At 44.8% G+C, this 17978-nt stretch overlaps 1 protein-coding gene across 5 annotated transcripts in view; it reads right to left on the reverse strand.

The window, feature by feature from the left end:
* Positions 1-10819: 10819 nt before the first annotated feature.
* The window catches only part of C5H10orf90 (chromosome 5 C10orf90 homolog), a 65206-nt gene continuing 58047 nt past the window's right edge, over positions 10820-17978 (reverse strand). For all 5 annotated transcript variants that reach the window (XM_048946149.1, XM_048946152.1, XM_048946151.1 and 2 more), the window contains 3 exons: positions 13127-13190; positions 12631-12730; positions 10820-11715 (listed from right to left, as the gene is read on the reverse strand). In XM_048946149.1, coding sequence (XP_048802106.1) covers positions 11677-11715; positions 12631-12730; positions 13127-13190 — 203 coding nt within the window. In that variant the 3' untranslated portion in view covers positions 10820-11676. The remainder of the gene's footprint in view (positions 11716-12630; positions 12731-13126; positions 13191-17978) is intronic.

The raw sequence follows: 17978 nt of genomic DNA on the forward strand, positions 1-17978 counted from the left end.
CGTTACCAACTCGGAGCAAAATATAACGGGGATCATCTAATCCTTGGTGTGTCACCAAAGCACATGGAGTGCCCACACACTGCATGCTGCTGCAGAGGAGCAGAAAGTTCTCAGTCCTGCAGACCAACACGGAACTTTATAGTGCAGTTTTATTTTTGGGTCAGTTTTCTCGAGGTTTGGGTGTTGATGTTGATTTCTGCCTGTTGATCCCGTATTCCTTCTACATTAAACAACTGGTACAAAGAGGGGTTCAGATTGGATATAAGGAACATAACAGGAACAATTTCTTCTCCAAAAGAGCAATGAGGCACTGGCACAGCTGCCCAGGGAATGGGGAGGATGGAGATGTTCCAGATCCATTGGGATGTGGCACTGAGGGATGTGGACAATGGGCATGGGAGGTTTAGGTTGGATATGAGGAGGAAGTTTTTCAGCCAGAGGGTGGTGAGGCACTGGCACAGGTTGCCCAAGGAGGCTGTGGATGCCCCATCCCTGCAGGCATTCAAGGCCAGGCTGGATGTGGCTCTGGGCAGCCTGGGCTGCTGGTTGGTGACCTGCACACAGCAGGGAGTTGGAACTCAATGATCACTGTGGTCCTTTTCAACCCAGGGCATTCTGTGACTATGATTCTGTGTTTCTATGATGGTATGGGTTATTGGAGATCTGAGAGGTCTTTCCAACCCTGATGGCCCTATAGTTCCATGTAGGGACATGGGCAGCGAGCATGGGTTGGACTTGGGGATCTTTTCCAGCTTTAGTGATTCTGTGATTTTATGTACAGCTTTAAGCCCCTAACTGCAAAATGATCCCTGCTTCACCATTATCAATTCCATTTTAGCAGCTAGGCTCAGCATGGTTTCATCCCTTACAGTAGAAACTAACGATCTCCACTGCCCCTCTTATAAGGAGATGCATCATCCATACAGCACAGACTTGCAGAAAAGTGGCAGGAAAGCCACCAAGTCATTCTTATGCTTTGAAAGCCTTTTCCTCCATTTAAAGAAAAAAAAAACCAAAAAAACAAAACAAAACAAAAAAAACTATCAGAGAGAACCAAGGGCTTTTAAATGAAGTTCTGGTAATCCCACATGGCTTTTCACTGAAGTGGCAGTATCTTTATTTTGAATACCAATATTCACTAACAGGGAAACGCGGAGCCAATTACATCTTGGTCATTCACCAGCATGAATGAAGCAGATATTATCCAGTTCCTCCTCCAAATCATAACAAGGAAGGAACCCTTCCTTGCATCCTACTGCACTAATTTCATGGGGTTCGAGTTGATACGCTGATAGTTCATCACAAAAGGGCCCCAAATGTTTGATGAGCAACAGCCTGAAAGGAACCCTACCAAACTGCAATGGCTCTGGCGAACAACAGTAATGTTCACAGCCTTCTCAGAACCCTTCTGTAAAACACAAAACAAAACCAACCCAACAGGGAAAAGTGAAATTAACCTGCAGTGCCCCTGCTTCACCGCTCTGCACCCAGGAGAGGCCGAGCCTTGACTTTTCCTTTCTCATGTCAAACCACCTCCAACAATTAGTTTTACGAGGCTTGGCTTATCCCCTTCCGAAGAACAAGGGCGAGTTTCCCTGCAGGAAATGAAAATTGCATCCAGGTTGTGGGGCTGCTTCAAAGGGGCACAGCCCCAGCCAGCAGGTCGCTCCCTGCCTCCTGCAGCTTTGTTCTCAGCGTCGCCGGGGGGGCGCCGCTTCCCAGCTCCTATTTACCTTTGTCTTTTTACTGCTTAAACATTTTTCTTCTTTTCTTCATCTTTTTTTTTTTTTTCCCCCTCCTTGTCTTCCTGACTGTACGTATTTTCCTTTACCGTATTTATTTTTCCTTCACTTCAACCCTGTGTAACCATTCTTTCCCACATGCACTCCCCTCGTTGCTGGCTTAGCGCTGTCCCGCTGTAGCAGCAGGGTGTGAACAGCTCAGAGATCTTTTCGCTCTGTCTTTACATCCCATCACCAAACTCACAGCCATTTCCCTCTGTTAGGACAAGCAGAGGGTGGCACACACTGCAGCTGTTGCCTCTCAGCCTTAAGGCTTCTACTCCCAACTGCATCGTTTCCCTTTATTCCTCCTTCACTTCCCCCTGGTTGGATATCAGGAACAATTTCGTCTCTGAAAGGCACTGAAACAAACTGCCCAGGGAGCATGGGGTCACCATCCCTGGAGGCATCCAGGAACTGTGGAGATGTGGCACTGAGCAACACGATGATGGGCACAGAGGGATGGGTTGGGGTTGGACTTGGGGATCTGAGAGGGCCTTTTCCTCCCCACTGCTGCTGTGCCACTTGGAAAGGGCAGCTCGGAGGAGCTTTATGTTCAGCCTGCATCTACATGTGAAAAATGAATCCATGTAAAAAGTCCACTTGATTTTTAACAGCTCACATCTGACTGTATCAGGATGCAGGCAGTTAGCTTGGACTCTGGTCATCAAATTACTCGTTCATGCAGAAGCTCTTGTTCACACGGCCCTGGAAAGGTCAGTTCAGAAGAGAGACATATGGAAAAGACAGGTACGGAATAACTTCCCTGGAAACAGCATAACATGAGGGTTAGTGCAGACACCAGGAGGTGCACTGAAGGAAGCATCAACTCCCATTGGCAGAAAGAGTTTGGAGAAGGAGTTAGTTGCTGCTGTAGACTCATCTCCTTTTGGATATCCAGGACACCTCACTGTAACTGCAGTATCAAGTGCTATCCAGAAATGCGAGCCTATCTGTTCCCATACGTGCCAAAAGGCACGAAGATTTGCCTGGGCTTAGCCACAGGGATCTGCATTTTTGGGGCCTCCAGGCTGAAGTTTTTGCTTCGTACTGTAAACAAAACAAAACAAAACAAAAATTCCTTTTCCCTTTGAAAGCCGCTTGTCCCCCCGCCAGCCGCTGAGACTTTGTGTCTCCAGCCCTCCCTCACTTCATTAACTCTCTGCAGAATCTAGATCCTGCTGAACAGTGACTGCAGGGGCAGATTGCAGCACTCTGTAATTAACAGGCGGAGATGGAGCGTGTTATGGCATGACCCTTCACCACAGAGCTCTGCTGCAGACCTGTCCCACTGCTGGAACAGCACACTCCCAGGAATAGCATCCATCCACTCTGTGGCTCTGGGGTGAAATACTTGCTCTGTTACATGGATCTGGATGGGAGAAGTTGCATTCTCTAGATTTCCTGGTCTATGAGGGCAAGTTTCCATTCTGCATATCTCACTGAGTGTGCACACCCTGCTGGGCTGTCATGAGGCCTCAGGCTGTGCAGAGTGCCTGAAGCGAGGTGTTAAGCCCATGATATGCAGTGCAAGCTCAGCAAGCTTACCCCTGTGCTATCAATAGATATGCCCCTCCCTTCCTTCCCCTTTGCAGCTCCCTGCTTTGCTCACAGCCTTGTCCACGTCCTGTCCCAAAAGTCCCATGATGCTGAATTCACCCACCATTGCTCTGACCTCTGAGCAGAGGCAGAACCACCCCAGTACCCCACTGCTATCACTGCCCCGTACCCCAATCTCCAGCACCCAGCTGGTGTCCCTAATTCCACGCAGAGTCTCCTTGGTTGCACATATGCAAGAAATGCTTACAAAGTTGAGTTAGGTTGAGTGGAGCTTGCTTCTTTATGAGATGTCCTTGGGAGCACTGGAAGGAGCAGAGCCCTTGTAGGGAGCCAAGGATGGTTGCATCCCATGGACAGATTGTAATGCTGAATTCATAGAATCACAGAATCATTAAGGCTAGAAAAGACCTCTCAGATCCCCAACCCCAACCCCAGTTCGCCCCCACCATGCTCACTGCTCACATCCCTCAGTGCCACATCCCCATGGCTCAGGAACACCTCCAGGTTGGTGATCCCCCTGCTCCCAGGACAGCTGTGCCACTGCATCACATCATTCACTGCAGAGCCCCTGAGCTGAAAGGTTTTCAAGTACATTTCTTTTTAGATAACAAAGACACTAAACCATGTCTCACCTTGCCTGAATGATAAAGCATTATAAAATTATATCCTTCTATGGAGAAAGGCCGAGGGAGCTGGGAGTGTTCAACCTGGGTAAGTGGAGGCTCTGTGGAGACCTCATAGCCGCCTTCCAGTACTTGAAAGGAGCTTACAAGCAGGATGGGGACCAGTACCCTACACAGTCCGACAGCAATTGGGCACAGGGGAATGGATTTAAATGAAAAGAAGGGAGATTTAGGTTAAATGCCAGGTGGAAATTTTTCACTGGGAGGTCAGTGAGGTGCTGACACTGCTGCCCAGAGCTGTGGTGTCCACCCCTGGAGGTGCTCATGGCCACAGATGGGTTCTGTGCAGCCTGAGCTGGGCAGCCAGCCCACAGCAGGCGTGGGAAGTGGATGAGCTTTAAGGTCCCTTCCAACTAAAGCCATAATGGGATTGATATTCAAGTATCACAGGAGGGACAGAGGCTGGGGCATGAGCACATCACCCTCCTGCCCTTTCCCATTCCTCTGCAACACCGTGTTGAAAAATAGCTTCTTCTCTCCAGCAAAGCAGGGGAGGAGAGTCAGCTGTAGTGCTGATTAAGCTCTCTATAGCTTTATAGGGAAACTACACAGCCTGTTGCAGCCTGCTGTAACAGGGCCAAGGGTGAAAAAGCCATGAGGAGCTCATGCAAGGGCAAACAAAGAAACCCACCGCTCCAAGAATACAGGACCTTCACCACAGCAACAGCAACCCCCTGAATTCTTCGGCAGTTAAAACACAAAGACCCAAACCTCATGCTCTCCCTCGTTACATTCTTTTCCTGTAGCATAAACCCTCGGTCATGCAAACACAGAGCTCTGAGAGCAGCCCCCCTCAGCCGCAGAGCCTCCGCGTGTCCCTCCTCTCATCTCCATGAATCAGAGCCAGGCTCCGGTGTGGCCGTGCAGCCCCAAAGCACTGTGTGTCCTTGGGGTGCAGCCACGTTCCTGCCCAGCACCATTGCGGGCTGTGGTGACCATACTCCACAAAGCCCAAAGCAGAGGGATGTAGCCTTGCATCTTTGGCACCCTGCGTCCTCTCCCAGAGGAGCCAGACAGCTCCCTGCTTTTTCCATGGTGCAAGAAGCATCATTTTAAGCTTTGCTACTCATTTTAGCAGTTGCAGTGAGAAGTGTCGGCTCTGCAGTGGGATCATAGAATCACAGAATGGCCTGGGTTGAAAAGGACCACAGTGATCATCTAGTTTCAACCCCCCTGCTATGTGCTGGGTTGCCAACCACCAGACCAGGCTGCCCAGAGCCACATCCAGCCTGGATCCTTGTATCAGACAGAGCAGACTGGGAGCAGGATGGTTTCCTGAGCTACAAACCCTTTAAATACAACATCTTGCTAAATAAGTTTTTTCTGACTCCAGACCAGACTCGGAGAACAAACGCTTTGATCCATTGCTACAGATTTCAGTGTCTCCCTGAAAACAAAAGGAAAAGAATCCCACAGATTTTTACACGTCTCACAAGAGGACAGTATTCAACTCAGACCAAAATTATGAAGTCATATATTTTTAGCATTCCTGTCTAGCCACAAAACAATGCAACATCCATCATCATAAATGCTGGGGCAGTAAATGAGAAGGACAGTGTATTTTTGGATGTTTTTAAAGAAAGAAGTGTTTCTAATGGGAAATCAGAGATAAATCATTAAAAAGTACTGAGGTATGCATCCCGGCAGAGTGAAATCAATTAGCTCCTAATCTCATATTTTTTAGGAATGGAAGAGTGATTCTCTGATTGTTACATCCTGATGCAAAACTTCTACTTGCTTCAGCTCACAAACACAGGGAGTGAAATCTCAGAACTAAAACAAATAGAAGCAAATGTTGGTTTTGGAACATCAGCTAATAGTATTAAATGGAACAGCCAGCCCATAATTATATATCTTTCATGCAGTTTAGCTTATGCCATTACATAATTAAATTTAGACCAACGAGCCCTCAAAGTTATCTTTTTCCATAATAACAAACACAAAAATTATATATGTGCTCCCAGTAGCATTACAAGTTAAGTATATACTTGGTGACACTTTGCAGTAAGTGGGCATTCATTACCAATGCCTCTGGTATTCACTGCAGTAACATTAGTCACAAAGAACCCACGTGGATCTAATGTGTGGTGAATCTCTCTGTAAATCAGATTGCAGAATAATGGGGAATTCCCTCTCTGGGACATCACTGCAGGGCTGAAGACAGCACAGGTGCTCAGGGCAGGCTGCTCTGTTGTCACTGCCTTGCTGCCATGACAAACCTTAAACTCAGCATGGATCCACGGAGCAGAGCATCCTTTCCTCATCGTTCCATCCCCCCAGATCCCAACCTGTCATTCAGCCACATTCTGCAGTGACACAGCTTCAGAGGATATCCTGGTTGTAAAAGCTGTTCCCAGTATGTGTGTGTTTGTTGTTGTTGTGTTGTTTGAACTCCCTGGCCACAGTTACACATTATAATTCATTGAAATGATTGCTGAGTGAACTGGCCCTGAGACCCACTACCAGATAAGCATGGGATTGAGTTCAGGAAGACACCAATCCCATGAGAGACATACAATATCCCGAGTTGGAAGGGACTCATAAGGATCACTGAGTCCAACTCAGGTTTGATCACAAACTTTACTAAATCATAGAGCCATATCATTACTTGGGTTGGAAGGGACCTCAAAGATCATCCAGTTCCAACCCCCACTGTGGGCAGTGCTGACAACCACTGAGTCTCACACCAGATCCAGGGCCCCATCCCACCTAGTACTCATCATGTCATCCCAGAAGGAGATACGAGGACCTCCCTTCTCTTAGGGAACCAGAAGCTCTAGAAAGCACAAAAACATCAGATAGAATGGGAAATCTCCACGTTTCTCAGGAACAGCTTCATGAACTGCAAAAGCTTCTCCTTTTCAAGCATGTTAGATAGTGTTTTATCAGACAGCCCAAGCGAGAAGATGAAGCTAAAACACATCTAACAGACACTGTCATTTCCTATTTGGGGTTTCTAAAGCAACATGCAGACCTGTAGTTACTCTAGAACCACACATAGCTACGTGTAATGTGCGTTTGCATGAGGATCTTCCTATCATTCTATGTTAATGACCCTCTAGCCTTTGTAGGATACTACAGAAGGTAAAAGTAGTCAGAACAAAGCCCACAAATATATCACTGTGACCGGTTCCTAAAAAACTCTCTCCAATTAGGGAATCTCTTTCCTACTCCTATCTACACAATGTGAACCTCAAGCACTTTATTCTACTTTTCCTATTTACTAGTTTTATGTAATTGTGTGTTCTGTGAGCACATTTGTGCAGTTTCTTCTCTTTTTTCAATCATTCTGCAGCTGCCAGAGAGATGATACACCTCATTATCTTGTTCTGTGGGTCATCTAAAATGGATAGTAAGTAATTCTACCTCCTACAGCTTTGGGAAGGAGCCAAGGAGAACTAGGATAAGATGCCTGATAAAAAAAAAAAAAAAAAAAAAATTAAAAAAATTAGAATGCTTTTTATTTCCAACATAGAAATGTGTTTTCATTTGGCGTGCTGCTTTTGGCAGGTCTGTCGTAACCAAACAGACTGTTAGAGGAAAAAACAGGACCTCCCCAAACACTCCCAGTTAGCTCAGTTGGGAAACAAGTTTCACTTCCAGAGGCAAACTCACACCATGCCCCCACCAGCAGGCAGACAGCACTGCTCAGCAAGCAGTGTGGGCTCCTCTCTGAGCAAGGACCTGGGGAAGGGATTGCTGTCATTTTTGATCTCTGTGGAAGGTATGTCAAAGCAGTGTGAGAAGTATTTTCATCCCTATACTGACTTCCTCTACCTGCAGTATATTCCAGTGCCTTATTTTATCCTAATTTTTCTTATGCTGTGGTGTCCTTCTTGCATTTAATTTGTGGCACCGCTTCTCTAATTGTCCTTTATTAAGAAGTTTGCAAATTGGGAATGCTGGGACCTCACAGCCCCACTGCCTGATGCTGTGCAATGGGGATGGCAGCAGGGGAACACGAGGAGGGCATCTCCCCAGCATCCAACCCACAGCCCTGCTCAGCAAGAAGCACACTGAGAAATAAACTACACAGGCTGAAGATGTATGAGATATAACCCTATGGAACAACCCCATGCTCTGCCAGTGAACAAGAGACCAGTCAGTGCTCCTGGAAAGACAATCAGCCACCCATTAAGCACACAGGCATTTCTGCTCCCGAAGTCAAAGGAGCAAACATCTCTGCAGAAGAAGCAAGATGGGGTATTTTTGGCCATGAAGCTTGTGCTGTGAAAGATGTATTGGGAATGGATTCCTCCAGAAAGAGTTGCCAGAAATTTTATCCCTGCTTTCCTGCGCTGTTTTCCTAGTAAATCAGCCCTCTCACAAAAAGCATTACACTGACATGGCCAATCTCAGATCCTAAGTAACAAAACTCCAAGCAAATCTTACCCCTCTCCTATCTGACCAGCTGAGTACATTTGGAGAAGCAACTATTGGTTTGCACACACGTACACAGGAAAATATTTGGGTGTAAGATAAATCCCCAGAATATTGTAACTGTCATCACTTTACATTGCAATGACTTTCAGCCCCTAAGGATGTGTTCTGTTGGTGGCAGGTGGGTGGTTGGACTGGATGATACTGGTGGTCGTTTCCAACCTTGGTGATTCTATGATTCTGTGATTCCTGGCAGATGAAATTAATGATGCCAACATGTAAACTATTGCTGTGCCTTGCACACCCAAAACAGCTTTTGTTCCACAGGTGTGGGCTCCATTTTTATCAGTGCAAAACTTTAGCTTATCCCAAGCCTTCAACCTAACTCTATCTACAGCCTTGTGAAGGAGAAAGCTGAGTTGGTGAGCCTGAGCACCCCCAAACCATCTCACCGTTAGCAACACTCATCAAATGCTGTTCTGCACTCACACACACACCAGGAGCGAGAAAACAACTCACCAAGGGGCCGAGGAACAAGCAGCAGTGCCTACCAAAACCAGTGCTAATCCTTGTGCAGTTGTACCCACAGGAAAACATGCCCCTCCTGCAGTGTGTGGAGTGTGTGCCAACAGCCAGAGAAACTGCATCCAAAGAGAAGGAGAATTCCAGCACTCAGCACGGGTGATCTCCAGCACAGGCTGGGAGCTGTCTGTACAGCATGCTATCCAGTGGTGAATGCATTCTTTATTTTGAAATGCCTGCAAGTCCAAAGCAAAATTATGCCAATTTTGTCCCTAGCTCTACGGTTTATTAAGTTGGTGCCTACTTGTACTGGGCTAAGCCTGTGAGGCTCATGTTTTTCTGAAGTAATATTTTCCTGTATAATCTATTTTCTATTACAATGACTTGACTGTAGAGCTGAAATGAGAGCCAGGATTGTTTTCTGGATATGTTATCAGATACTTTCTTTTCTAAGGCCCAGAAAGAGAAATTAAGTTTACAACAGAGATCACTTCTCCTACTTGGAAGTGAAGGTTTCGTATCACATAAAGCATTCCCAGACAGAGATTTGTGTCAAGCATTTTGCTCACTGGATATACCCCTAAGCTTATTCGTAGGAGAAAACTTCCACCTCACATTGCTACGTATTTGTCATGAATAAAACTGCATTTGAAGAAAAATGAAAACATTTCAAAATACCATTCTACAAAGCCAGAAGATTTTGTGAACAGCATACCTGCTTTTAGATGGCAAGAAGGTGGAGAAACCAATGAGCCAGGGAGCGTGAAGATGCAGCAAGCCAACGTGGTACCATCCTGAGGATGGTCAGCAGAGATGACAGGAAACCAAGTGCCTTGAGAGGTGTCCTGCCCCAGGCAGCATGCTGATGGGGCGCTGAGGAGCAGAAAGCAGGCTGAGCCATCACCCCTCGGCCATCACATGCTTTGTTTCCACACCAGGACTTGGAGTCATGCCTTTCTAACAAGGATGAGCTCCTCTGTTTGGTGAGAGGTGGCACTGGGCACAAACTGGAATGTGAGCTCTAACTGGAAGAAAGGTGGAAGCATCCTTCTGGTCCAGGCTAGGAGGTTACATGTGTTGGTGCACACACTACTAAAACCCATCGCTGTGTGGTGGAGGCCCTCCTGTCTGAGGCAGGCCATGTGCTCCTCCTGGAGAGCAGCAGAGGGATCGGTGAACCCAGAGGGGAGCAGACCCAGCATGCAGCTGAGCTGAGGACCCTGAGGGACGTCCTTTTTGCAGTTCCTTTTGCAAGTTCCTCAGCTTGGAGCCATGTGTGGTCCAGCCCTGACTTCAGTCCCCAGTACTGCACTACTGGCTTGGTTGAAGACTTACTCTGGGGATGAGCTCTGGCAGTTCCTCTCTCATAGCAAGCACTGCCTTACCTCGTGTGTCCTCTTGAAATGTACTGAACCAACTGTTGTGTACTTAAAAATATCTATCTGGTATGCAGTACATTTATTCAATAAATATCTTCTCCGTTAGCAAAAATAACATCATTAATGCCACCTTACAAACCAGGAAGCTGAAACACAAAGAGGAAAAGCAATGCATTAGAGAGGATCCTGGGGGGCCAGCACAAGTCATGCAGCTGGAGGCCATCGGGGCAGCCAGCGCTCCGCTCACAAACATCGCTCTTCCAGAAAAGCTGACCTTGCATCTTGGGCTGGATTAGCAAAATAAAGCACAGATAGCAAAGGCCAACTTCCAGCCTCATTTGAACACACTCTATGGAGTGTTTGTGCAACAGAGGTTAACGCTTGCAATGATTTTTTAGCATAGGATTTGTGGCAGACAAAGGCGTGACTTCTCGAGCACTTTCAATAATTGTGTTATTTTTAACAGTACCAAATAAAAACACAACAGTTGGATAAATATTATATTCATATTTTATTCCATAAATAAATTCCATTGGTTTTAAGCTGGTTGTTTTTACTTCCAAAATGTACAAATAAAGATTTAAATATTTTTGAAGGAAACATTGCAGATGGTTTTAGTTCTGCAGTTTTGATGCAAACATACTTCTTGGCACGGCTTCTTAATATGCCATTTCTATAAATACTTAATGCTTGCAAAAGTGAAGTAAAATACATATTAAATTGAAAAACACAAATAAAAGAGTTAAGACCGAAATTTTAAATATTGCTTTTTAACAGGTAAACTTGCTATGCGAATGCACTACATAAACAGGAGTAGAGTCCTTCAGAGAGCTCCAAGATTGGTCCCTTTTGGTATGTTAAGTATTAATGTGAAACTGCTGCTGCTATGATTATGTGGTAATGCTATTTCAGCTAGTTTCTAAACATAACAAATAATGATATTCGTTTTTCTTTAGTTCAAGGATTTAACTCACAGGAAATCAATTAATAGAATACTTCAGAGAAATAAGCTCCTCAGGTCTTTTAAACCCAGCTCTATTGCTACAGAGATGTATACTTTGAAACAGATTAAGATAAATAACACCACTGTAATTTGGTATTTGCATTAAAAATTCTTAAAATTATTTCCTCTGGGTACACTGACCATAAGTTGATGCTCTGAAACAGCTGTGCCTTTTTTTAGACTGCCTTGCTTACTTGAAAGTTGCCTTAAAATTTCAATTGAAATATAAATGATCTTTCTTTTTATATAAGGCGCCAAAGATAAGAAAAATACCTTCACGTAATTAAGATAACAGCAAGTTTTATGGCTTATCTAACAGTCAAAAGCATTGGAGATCCAATTACGGTGATAGGCAAGAGAATCCTTTGTCATTCGGTTTTCCTTTGAAGGAGCTGGTCCAGTAATTGCTGGGAAGGAAAGAAAAACAGCCTTAAGATGGAGTTAAAAATCATGAGGTGAAGTAGGAACCTTCAGTGATGCTGTGAGGTGGCACAAGACTCCTCAGATCTATCAGCTCAGATCTACCAGCTACGTTACTCACAAAATGAAAGCACTGATAGCTTTTCCATCTCGGGCAGGAGCAGCGTGGTTACACGGAGGAGCACACAGCACTTCAACAAGGAAAAGCCATTAGGTGTGCATGGCATGGTGCAGGATCACCTGGCAGTGCCTCAGATCTGCACCTAGATTAATTGTGCTCAGGTAGATTTCTGCTAGGATAAATTACTCATTTTTTAAAACTAAACGCCTTAGGTGCATGAGGCTCAGCTGTTAATGCTACATCTTAAGCAGAACCTAATGCTAAGAACAAGACCATCAGCTCTTGGGGTTTGCACATGCTAGCACAGGTACCCCAGAGCTTCATGGACCCCTCCCAAGAACCTGCCCCTATGGGAGCACTGCTGCAGGGCTGTGGGCTTTGCTAGACAGAAAGACTACCATGCTAACCACTGCAAAACAGCAAGGCTTGGTGGCCGAGAACTTTACCTCATCATAGTTGAAGGAGGGAGATTTTAGGTTGGGTATCAGAAGGAAATTCTTTACTGTAAGAGTGGTGAGGAGCTGGCCCAGGCTGCCCAGAGAGGCTGTGGACGCCCCATTCCTTGTTCAAGGCCAGGTTGCATGGGGCCCTGGGCAGCCTGGTGTAGTATTAGATATGGATATGGTGGCCCTGCATGTGGCAGGAGCGTTGGAGCTGGATTATCCTTTAAGTCCCTTCCAACCCAAGCCATTCTAAGATTGTATGATTTACAATCAACGGTCAGACATTCATCCTGTAAAGCAGCAAATAAAGCTTATGGACCCGCACTGTGCATCGTTACCTTTTTAAAGATCTCCACGCGCATTCTGTTGCTCTGGATGATTATCCGCTTCTGTTTTTCCTCTTGCTTCTTTTTTACTTCAGGTAAATTGTCATAAATCCTGGAATGAAGTTAGAAGGTTAACTTCACACATCATCCCCTGGACTTGCAAGTAACTGGTAAATCTCTCCAACGCAATTCTTGGCATTACCAAGTATCTCCAAGTACCCAAAGTAGATCCGTGACACAGAACAAGTATAATAAATTATTGATGATAATGTTACAAAAATCTGACTTTTTGAAAAACATTGCTCATTTTGGACTAAGGAATAAGATGAGATGGGTTACCTCCATGCAGCATCTCAATTCTGGGGAAGCTTCTAATGGGCTCAGTGCATTTGGTTTACAGCAACACGGTTCAAAACAGAATGTGGCCTGCATGCTAGCCCTCCTAACCTGGCCTCCAGTGTGAGGCAGCAGAGAATAGGATTGAAGACTGAACTCCAGTGGTTTGTACCTTTTGGATCTCATGTGCATCTCCTTCTCCGGAATGAATCTTTCCTTTGGTTTGAAGAGGTTATCTGGCAGAGGGAAAACAAAGTTAATTAGAGGAACCTGTGTTTTCTGAAATTTTAAGCCTCACATCTCACTCAGTCATGATCTGAAATTCCTGATTAGACTTCTCTTGGTTTAAGCTCAGATCCGCATCTCTGTAAGTTGGTGGAAAGGCTGAAAAACTACATCTGGAGCTGAATTGGATCCCAGGACTGCCCTGTGGAAGGGGAAGGACGGATAAGCCCACAGCAACCAGCACTGTTCCTTTATTTTAAATGCATACAACTTCTGTCATTGCCACATGCAGCAGTGTACACTGATGTTCAGCCAGGCAGCAGCCTACCAAAGGACCCAGACAGGCAACTGCATGCATCCAGCAAACCATATCCCCTGCTGATGTCTGCCAGGAAGCTGGCCAGGCACGAGCATTTCCATTTCAATTTACACTTAGTTTGCGGGGCGGTGTGTAATTATGCCAAGCACTAAGAGGAAGAAAATTGTATTACTTTTTGCTGATCAGCTATGAGGGTATCTGAGATAATTCCAATCAGCATGGGAAATTATTACTGATCTTCATAGTCGGTGGGTCCCAGGAATAGGTAATTTTAGCATCTTTGCTAAAATGGTCTCTGAATGGGAAGGCATGCCTGGGAAGGACACAAACACAGAGGACAGGGTACGGTGCCCTGCAAGTCTTGGTAAGCCGAGAGGCAAAGGTATTTGCAAGTGCCTCTGCAGAACATATGTATAAGATAAATATGTGTGCAAAGCTTTAAGCACTTCCATTTGCCAAGGAAGTTTAGAAGACATAATATATATCACAGCAGGCACCACGTCGGCCTCTTTCTGCCATCTCACTGAAGAGACAAAATACAATAATCAAGGCAAGGAAATAAATACAGAGAATAATTTGTTCCAGAGCTGCCCGGTGCAGACGCTGGCCCAGAGCAAAGCCAGCCACCGCTACCCAAAAAAGCCCCCTTCCCCAGCAGGTCTGCTTCCCCGCTGCTGAAGACACCAAATGTTTCGGGGATATTTATGGAAGTTGTCCTAGCAACCAAACAGCCTCAAGCAGGGGATGGGGCTACACCCAGAGGCAAAGCTGTGCTCGGATTACCGCCTTGCTCAGGAAAACGGCCGCGTGCCCTCGGAGAATGCTGCTGCATCTCAGCAAAAATAAAAGGGAGATGTGCAGCAGCCTCTATTCTGTTCCAGCACCGTTTTTAGGATACGAATTTTGAAGGAGGACTGGGACTGCCTTTCCTCCACGTGGTGGTTATCTGCTGTTAGTCACTAATACTGCATCTCAGTAGACACGAGCAACATGCTCGACTGACTGGGAAAATACAATTTGCCTTTTGTTTAGTAGTGTTTTTATGCTCATTTTTATGCTCATTCATTTAAAAGGAATGAACACTTGGATGCTCAAATAATCCTTAGACACAGAGGAGCAGATTGTTGCTGTGACCCAGACAGACCTGGTGGGGCAGCAGGGACCCGGTGGCACCAGCTTACTGGGACCAGTGTGGATCCCAGCATGGTGCCCTGCTGCTCGAGGCTGCAAACCTCATTTGGCAGCTCAGGATTGCAGGACGCATCCCTTCCCCAAGGCATCCTCTAACCCAGACAATGGCATAGGATCACGGCAGGGAGTTGGAACTGGATGATCTTTGAGGTCCTTCCAACCCAAGCCATCCTATGATTCTATGATTTCCAGGAAAAAAAAAAAAAAAAAAGCTGCTATGGGTATTATTTATTATTTTTCTCCTTTTTTTTTTTTTTTTCCTGAATAAAAGCTGTTAATGACACATTAGCACTTTGAGTCTAACACTCTCCAGATGATACAGAAATGGATCTGAAAGGCGTCAGACTCTTCTCTGTCTGCAATTTGGATGGGAACTCCATGCGTGGCTATGTCAAAGGTTTCAAAAGCAAGATTAAAAAGGGAATATGGGGAAAAGCCTCCGAGAAAAATTATCAATCTACCTTGGTTATAAATATACCCTTTGTGAAGCAGTACAGAATCAGAAAGTTTAGACATAGGTAAGTTTACACACATGTAAATGTTTGTGTGGTATCTCCTCGCTCACTCTCAGGTCTCTATATAATAGAAAAAAATCACCTACAAGAAAAAAATCAGTGCTAAACCTCGAGGGATTTTAGGATAAGAATTCTAGAATTAACTGAAAAATCAATAAAAATGTTTTAAATGAGAAAATTAACCAATGTTTAAATGTGTCTGCTGTTTTTACATTCAATACTGAACACATATTTCCATCTGGAGGAGCAGCACAGATTCCAAGCTATAATAACCTCCCAAGAACACCATGAAGATCTGAATTAACTTCCTTCTTATTGAATGAAGGCCCAAGTTGGACTTAAAGTCGAAAATTCCCCAACTTCACAGCCTTCTAGGTTGCATTTTATCAAAGTTCCTTATCAGATCTCATAGCCCTGTATTGCTTTTGGAGAAAACTGTGCTGAAAGATGAACAAGAAGGGCTTTCAAAACAGATATTTGGTATTTCCAGTGATGCAACACAGTCTTAAGAAAGAATAACAGTACAGACAGATGGGCATGAAACATTTCACTGGTGTTTTAGTCAAACCCTGTCAAGACAGTGAGCTTCCAGCATTTACACCAATGATGCAACGTGCAACAATGGTCTGCAAGGTCTCCAGAGCAGGAGAAAGAAGCTACTTCAGCAAGTTGTAAATGAAATTAAATAGGTCAACAGTGTAATATATTTTAACTCATACTAAACTGCACCACAGACAGGATGAGCAACAAACCTGCTTGGAAGTTATTAAGAGTGACGAATTTTATCAAGGGCTAAACTCTGCCCATCAGAACATATATGTATATATATCTCCCCTAATATAAATGTGAATTCTCAAGGTGTTAGGAGCTAGAACATATCCTTTGAGGATGTGTTGCCAGTTCCTGAAAAGCCAGGCAATGATAATGATGATTCTCTACTTGAGCTGATTTTCACTCAACTAAAAAAATCAGTCACCACAAAACCCATTTGCCCAGAGAAGTTCTAAGATACTTTAGGATTTTTTTTTTCTAACACTGCTTCTCACATCAACAGTCCACAAAGAAATAAATTAACCTTGAGTCTAAGATAAATGCCAAGGTGACATTCAGCTCAGCATGCCTATAGCATTTGGCAGTGAATTCATCCAGAGAAATGAACTAGTACCCACACCCAGAGATGTAGGCAGTTTTGCACGTTGCATGTCAATGACTTCAGGCAATAAATGACTTCATCTGCAGTCAACAGATGAGTTTTTGCTATAAGAAAATGCAATAAGCCATTAGTTAAAGGTTTGATGGCAAGAGTGCCTGGACTTTCTGCTCATCTCCGTGAAATGCTGAAGCTGAACAATGGTCCTTCTCCCAAGAGGAGCCACAGGCAGGTGGTTTGTGGGTTTTCCAACTCTCTGTGTCTGACCTACACTATAGCTATCAAGACTACTTCAGAAAAAAAATTAATTAATTAGCATCTTACTTGGCTTTCCTGATTCGTTCATTCATTCTTGTTTGACTAAAGCATATAGCACTGAAGAGCTCACAGTTTCCTTAAAGAAAGCCACATTATTAGTGAAGAAAACATGACAGATCTACGTAAACTGATCAAAAGGTTTATTTCATCTTTGGTAAAACTTGCAACAGCTTCTCAATCTTGATTTCTTTAGTTTCAGTTTCTAATCATGGATCAAATCTGACCTTTTGCTCCTCGATTAAAAAATCCATCATTGAAAATTCACTTTTCAATTTGGCTACTTCAGGACCTTAATGAAATTATCCCCCAGCAAACTGACTGAACTTTGTAAGTCACCCGCTACAATGCGCGTCGTTTCAACGCTGTAATTATCCTCACAGAAAACTTCGTATTGAAAGACTTCCCAATTTATCTCCACCTTCCTTGACACCACACCTCGGGAGGTGGACCCCTTCTGCAGAGGGGCCTCTCTCAGATGCTCCCCCTATTGCAAGCAGCTCCGGAAATCCACAAAAAAGGGCTTTTATCTGCCTGAAAAGCTTTCTGAAGAGCTGCCTGGACTTCCTCTACTCGATACTAATTGGCAATGTGATCTAACATACTTTGAAAGGCTTCTGACCTCAGTCTTACTTATAATTGCCCTTTTTGCTCATCTCCCTGAGCTCTCCCATCCCCTTCCCTCCTCCTCTCCTGTTACTATCACCTTGCACAGATGCTGGCTCTCTCCCCACCGTTCACAAAGGATGAGGGCACAGAGGGGACATGCCCCACTCCCTGCACCTACATCCTTCCCTGCTGTCACAGAGGGTCCTACGTCCCCCAAAGCCAGTGCCCTGCAAGGTGCTGCCTGGGTCTATGTGACTCACAGGCACTGCCACAATCAATATGATGAATAATAATATCATAAAAATAGGTCATTCCTCTTCCTAATTCAATTACCGACTGCAGCTTAATCTTTATTCAGAACTGTCAGCCTTAACCAAGTGGCCAGGTGCCAACAGGATCAGCAGTGCTACTGCCAGCTATGAATATTGACAGGGAAAAGAAACCTGAGAAATGGCAAACCTGAAGTCATACGCAAGCAGAATTGTGCAGGTGGATGCAAACATTTCATCAGCCACCAACGGCATCTAAAGGCCACAAGGATGGACTTTTACAGCTGCAGGAATTGCTAGCTGCACACTTAGGGCATGTTCTCCAGTTGCCATCTTCTCTCCCCACTGAATATGCAGTCCAAATAATAACCTCCCTGGTGCAGAGCTGCTTGTGAATCCAGCACTTTGAAAACACAAATAGCAATCCTTGC

This window comes from Lagopus muta, chromosome 5 (genome assembly GCF_023343835.1).
Source record: "Lagopus muta isolate bLagMut1 chromosome 5, bLagMut1 primary, whole genome shotgun sequence".
Lineage (NCBI taxonomy): Eukaryota > Metazoa > Chordata > Aves > Galliformes > Phasianidae > Lagopus > Lagopus muta.